The following is a 5,000-nucleotide window of genomic DNA, read 5'->3' as shown; positions in this document are numbered from 1 at the left end:
TCCCCTTGCTGCTGCTGCTGCTGCTGCAGGAGCAGCAGCAGCACCTACTGCTGCAGCTGTAAAAGGTGTTAGCAGCAGCAGCTGCTGCTGGGGTGCTGCAGCAGCAAATATACCTCCCCAGGTGCCTTATCTGCCTATACACCTCAGCAAACCCCTTCTTCACCTCTGTGCATGCATGCATGCAGAGTCTTTAAAAGTTTATATTTCTTAACTTTCGATTTGCTGCTGTCGATAGAGGACAATAATAATAGCCTTGCAAACCCTAAACCCTAAACCCTAGACCCTAAACCCTAAGGGGTTTCTTGCATGTGTTATTATGAAGGCTTCTTCACAGAAAAAATCCATATCAAACCCTTCACAGCAGCAGCAACAGCTGCTACTGCTGCTGCTGCTGTTGTTGCTGCTGCTACGTCTCTTGCTTCTGCAGCAGCTGCTGCTACTGCTACAATCCCTACACTACAATCCCTGTTGTTGTTGCTGCTGCAGCAGCAGCTAAAGCTCTACACGTCGTACTGCTGCCGTTCTTGTTGCTGCTGCTACTGCTACTACTGCTACAGCACCCGCACCAGCACCAGCAGCAGCAGCAACGGCAGCAGCAGCAGCAGCAGCATTAGAGTTATGCTTCTGCCGGTATAACTTGAGTAAAATGATATACCTCCTCTTCATCACGCCAGCCAAGGAAGGCCCCGCAGCACTCGCACAAAACTTCACTCGCAAAGCAAGGCTCCTCTCCATCCTGCTGCTGCTGCTGCTGCTGCTGCTGCTGCTGCTGTTGCTGTTGCTGCTGCTGCTGTTGCTGCTGCTGCTGCTGCTCGGTATTGGGGTCAGCAGCAAGGCGATCGGCGATGTGACGGATTAAACCCAGTTCAGAAACATTTCCTTGCTGCTGCTGCTGCTGCTGCTGCTCCTGTTGCATTTGCTGCTGCATTTGCTGCTGCATCTGTACTTGCTGCTGCTGCTGCTGTTGCTGCTGCTGAATGGGTCTTGTGATTACTCTGTAGGCGGTGACAGCTCTGTAGAGGTCTCGCGTGTACTCATCCCTGAAACCACAAACCCTAAACCCTAAACCCTAAACCCTAAACCCTAAACCCTAAACCCTGAGGGCTGGAGAGTAAGAAGGAGAGACAGGAATAGGATGTCTACGAAAAGCAGCGCAGCAGCAATTGCTGCAGCAACAGCAGCAACAAAAGCAGCATCCCCAGCAGCACAAGCAGCAGCACCAGCAGCATCAGGAGCAGCACCAGCAGCACCAGCAGCAACAACAACAGCAGCAGCAGCACCAGCAGCAACAACAACAGCAGCAGCAGCACCAGCAGCAACAACAGCAGCAGCAGCACCAGCAGCAACAACAACAGCAGCAGCACCAGCACCAGCAGGAGCAGCAGCACCAGCAGCAGCAGCACCAGCAGCAGCAGCAGCACCAGCAGCAACAACAACAGCAGCAGCACCAGCACCAGCAGGAGCAGCAGCACCAGGAGCAGCAGCACCAGCAGCAGCAGCAGCAGCAGCAGCAGCAGCAAATATACCTTTTACACTGGTAAGCAATAGGAGCGAAGCAGCCAGGGCAGCAAAGTGCTGCATCTGTTTGTTTGTCTCCGACTAACAATTCGCTTGCGACCCACTTCGCATCTCGCGTGTCGCTGCTGTCGTCCTGCAGCAGCTCAAGCAACTCTGCTTCAGCAGCAAATAAAGAAGCAGCACGTTCTTCTTCATCGGACTCTTCTTCTTCTGCTCCTGCTGCTGCTGCTGCTGCTGCTGCTGTTGCTGCTGCTGCTTTATTGCAGGTGCTGCTGCTGCTGGGTGCATTGCTGTTGTCTTTTTTTAATGATGAAGACGCACCCATTCTCAGCCTCCTGCTGCTGCTGCTGCTGCTGTTGCTGCTGCTGCTGCTGTCTTCAATATCCGGCTGTAGCGACACCCTCAAACGCGGACGATCTCGCCTCACAGCTTCCCTGCTGCTGCTGCTGCTGCTACTGCCGCTGTTGCTGCTGCTGCTGCAGGCTGCTGCGGTGGCAGTTGGGGGCGCTGCCGCTGCTGCTGTTGCTGCTGCTGCTGTTGCTGCTGCTGCTGTTGCTGCTGCTGCTGTTGCTGCTGCTGCTGTTGCTGCTGCTGCTGTTGCGTTTTGCTGCAGCTGCTGCGGCTGAATCAAGCATTTCTCCCTCATGTAAGCAGCCAACTCTTTCATAACAGAACCTGCAGCAAACTCCCGCAACCTGCTGCTGTTGCTGCTGCTGTCGTTGCTGCTGCTGCTGCTGCTGCTACTCTGAGAAGGGATATCTGCCTGCAGCTGCTGCAGCAAAGGGTTCGGCTGCTGCTGCTGCTGCTGCTGTGCCCCCGCCACCCCACGTTGGGGCAGACGCTCAAAGCCATTCATCTTTACTCCGCTTTACTAAACCAGCAGCAGCAACAGCAGCAGCAACAGCAGCAGCAGCTGCTGCAGCAGGAGCACGGATGCCTCAGCAGCTGCTGCTGCTGCAGCAGTAGCAAACAAAGGGAAGCAACCCTGCAGATAAGACACCTCCCTGTAGCATGCAGCAGCAGCAGCAACACCGCCACTACAGCAACAGCAGCAGCAACAGCAGCAGCAGCAGCAGCAGCAGCAGCGAGATGGAGGAGTATTGTATGCCGGCTTTAATATATGAAGAAGCCTCACCACAACAAAATAAACAAATAAAATAAAACAAAATAAAATAGGATAAAAAACAAACAAACTGCTAGTCATGCAAACAGTCAACGGGGCTGCAGCTACTGCAGCAGCAGCAGCAGCTGCTGCTGCTGCTGTTGCTGCATGTACGAAGGCGCTGCATGAGTGATGTGGGGCCCCCTTCTCTGCGTCTTCTGTTACTAGTTGCTGTTTCTTTTTGTTTATTTGCTGTTTGCTGCTGCAGCTGAAGGCTATTATCCAGATAGACGCAGTAGCAGCAGCAGCAGCAGCAGCAGCAGCAGCAGCTGCAACAGGCTCAACAGCTCCTGCAGCAAGCCCAGGGCCACAGGGAATAACGGACATCCGCTGCAGTACTGCTGCTGCTGCAGCAGCAGCAGCAGGAGCAGAAGCAGCACGCATATCAAGAAGAACAGCAGCAACAGCAGCAGCAGCAGGGAGATAAAAATATCAACAAGGCAGCAGCAGCAGTAGCAGCAACAGCAGCAGCAGCAACAGCAGCAGCTGCAGCGAAAATGGGGGTGGAGCCGAGCGGCCCCACGGCGGCTGACGCCGTAAAAGTGGCGAGAGGCAGCAGCAACAGCAGCAGCAGCAGCAGCAGCAGCAGCAGCAGCAGCAGAATGATGGAGACGGGGAAGCTGGATGTGAGCAGCAGCATAGAAGAGTATTTGCTGCAGCTGCATGCAGCTTCTCCTCGTCTTCACCCCGTTCCTGCTGCTGCTTTTGTTAGTCCTTTGACTACAGTTAACGACCTTACAGGTTGCTGCAGCAGCAGCAGCAGAAGCAGCAGCAGCAGCAGCAGCAGCAGCAGCAGCAGCATGGCGGAGGATCTGTTTGCTGCGATAAATCAGCAGCCACCAGCAGCAAACCCGAAGGTCTTTGAGGCTTTTGCTGCTGATCTTCTTGCTGCAGCAACGAAAGCAATTGCTGCAGCACAAACCTGCAGCGTCTGTGGAATAACCCGCATGCAGCAGCAGCAGCAGCAGCAGCAGCAGGAAACAGAGCAGCAGCAGCAACTGACGTGGGGCCTCTGTCTGCTGCCGCACTTCAATCCTACAAAACAAATTAAATCGCTTCCCTTACCTCAAGTAGGCCCGCTGCTGTTGCTGCTGTTGCTGCTGTTGCTGCTGTTGCTGCTGCTGTTGCTGCTGGCGCGTCTGATGTTGCTGCTGCTGCTGGTGTTGTTGTTGTTGGTGTTGTTGTTGTTGTTGTTGATGCTGCTGCTGCTGCTTCTGCCGTTGCTGCTGCTGTTGCGGTTCTTGCTGTAGCGTCTGCAGCACTGGATGATTACATTTGTGCTTCACCGTCTGCTGCTGCTGCCTTTGCTGCTGCTGCTGCTGCTGCTGCTGCTGCTGCTGCTGCTGCTGCTGCTGCAGGTGGTATGTGGGCCTTGTCTTGGAGTACTTGACTTGCGGCGTCTGCTGCATGCAGCAGCAGCAAACACCATCGGCAGCACTGGCTGCTCCTCATTGCAGCAGCAGCAGCAGCAGCAGCAGGATGCTGCTGCTGCGCTGCAGCATTACATTCATGTTAACTGCAGCAAAGGAGGCCCTCAAGGGCCCTTGCTTTACAGCAGAAGCAGCAGCAGCAGCGACAGCAGCAGCAGCAGCAGCAGCAGCAGCTTTAGGAGTCTGCACCCTGAAGCGCAGCAGCGGGCGTTCGATTTGTCTGTAGCTCTCTGCTTCTCTGTTCATCTCCTCACAAAGTAATTTATTTATTTATTTATTTATTTGTTTGTTTATTTATTTATTTTATTTATTTTATTTATTTATTTGCTTTAGTTGTTTGTCTTTGTTTTGTCTGCTTGATGGCGCCCGCTGTGCTGCTGCTGCTGCTGCCGCTGCTATTGCTGCTACTGCTGCTGCTGCTATTGCTGCTACTGCTGCTGCTGCTGCTGCTGTAGTTGCTGGTGCTTCTGCTGGTGTTGCTGCTCTGTGTATATTTCTTTCTGGTGCTGCTGGTGTTGCTGCTGCTGCTGTTTATTTGCTGCTGCAGCCTCTGCATTTGCTGCTGCTGCTGCTGCTGCTGCTGCTGCTGACTGACTGACTGCATTTTAATTTCTTTCTTTTTGCTGCTGCAGGCAAGTGCAGTGGAGGGCAAAAACTTCTTTTAGCTCCTTGCAGCAGCTGCTTAGCAGACTAGGAGAAGCTCCTGCTGCTGCTGCTGCTGCTGCTGCAACAACAGCAGGAGCAGCTGCACCTACAGCAGCAGCAGCAGCAGCAGCAAGCGGCGTCTTGCTGCGCCTTAAAAGGGAGCCGCAGGAAGAGCAGCAGCAGCAGCAGCAGAAGCAAAAGCGTAAAGAAGAGACGAAGACCCTAATACACCAAGATAATACACA

The 5,000-nt window shown here is 53.9% G+C and overlaps 2 protein-coding genes across 2 annotated transcripts in view; one reads left to right on the top strand and one right to left on the bottom strand.

The window, feature by feature from the left end:
* Positions 1–616: 616 nt before the first annotated feature.
* Positions 617–2,374, bottom strand: EAH_00001420 (hypothetical protein; the record flags this gene model as incomplete). Its single annotated transcript, XM_013395637.1, has 2 exons — positions 617–1,040; positions 1,623–2,374. 2 exons carry the CDS (start codon positions 2,372–2,374, stop codon positions 617–619), a joined length of 1,176 nt encoding a protein of 391 aa, XP_013251091.1.
* An 803-nt stretch (positions 2,375–3,177) lies between these two features.
* The window catches only part of EAH_00001410 (hypothetical protein, conserved), a gene marked incomplete at both ends in the record, with an annotated part of 2,127 nt that continues 304 nt past the window's right edge, over positions 3,178–5,000 (top strand). The window contains 3 exons of the mRNA XM_013395636.1: positions 3,178–3,750; positions 4,039–4,367; positions 4,743–5,000. The exon at positions 4,743–5,000 is cut by the window's right edge and continues 304 nt beyond it. Of these exons, the coding sequence (XP_013251090.1) occupies positions 3,178–3,750; positions 4,039–4,367; positions 4,743–5,000 (1,160 nt within the window). The remainder of the gene's footprint in view (positions 3,751–4,038; positions 4,368–4,742) is intronic.

Source organism: Eimeria acervulina, genomic scaffold (assembly GCF_000499425.1).
Source record: "Eimeria acervulina Houghton genomic scaffold, Eah_scaff4, whole genome shotgun sequence".
Lineage (NCBI taxonomy): Eukaryota > Apicomplexa > Conoidasida > Eucoccidiorida > Eimeriidae > Eimeria > Eimeria acervulina.
This window is presented reverse-complemented; position numbering and strand designations above follow the sequence as displayed.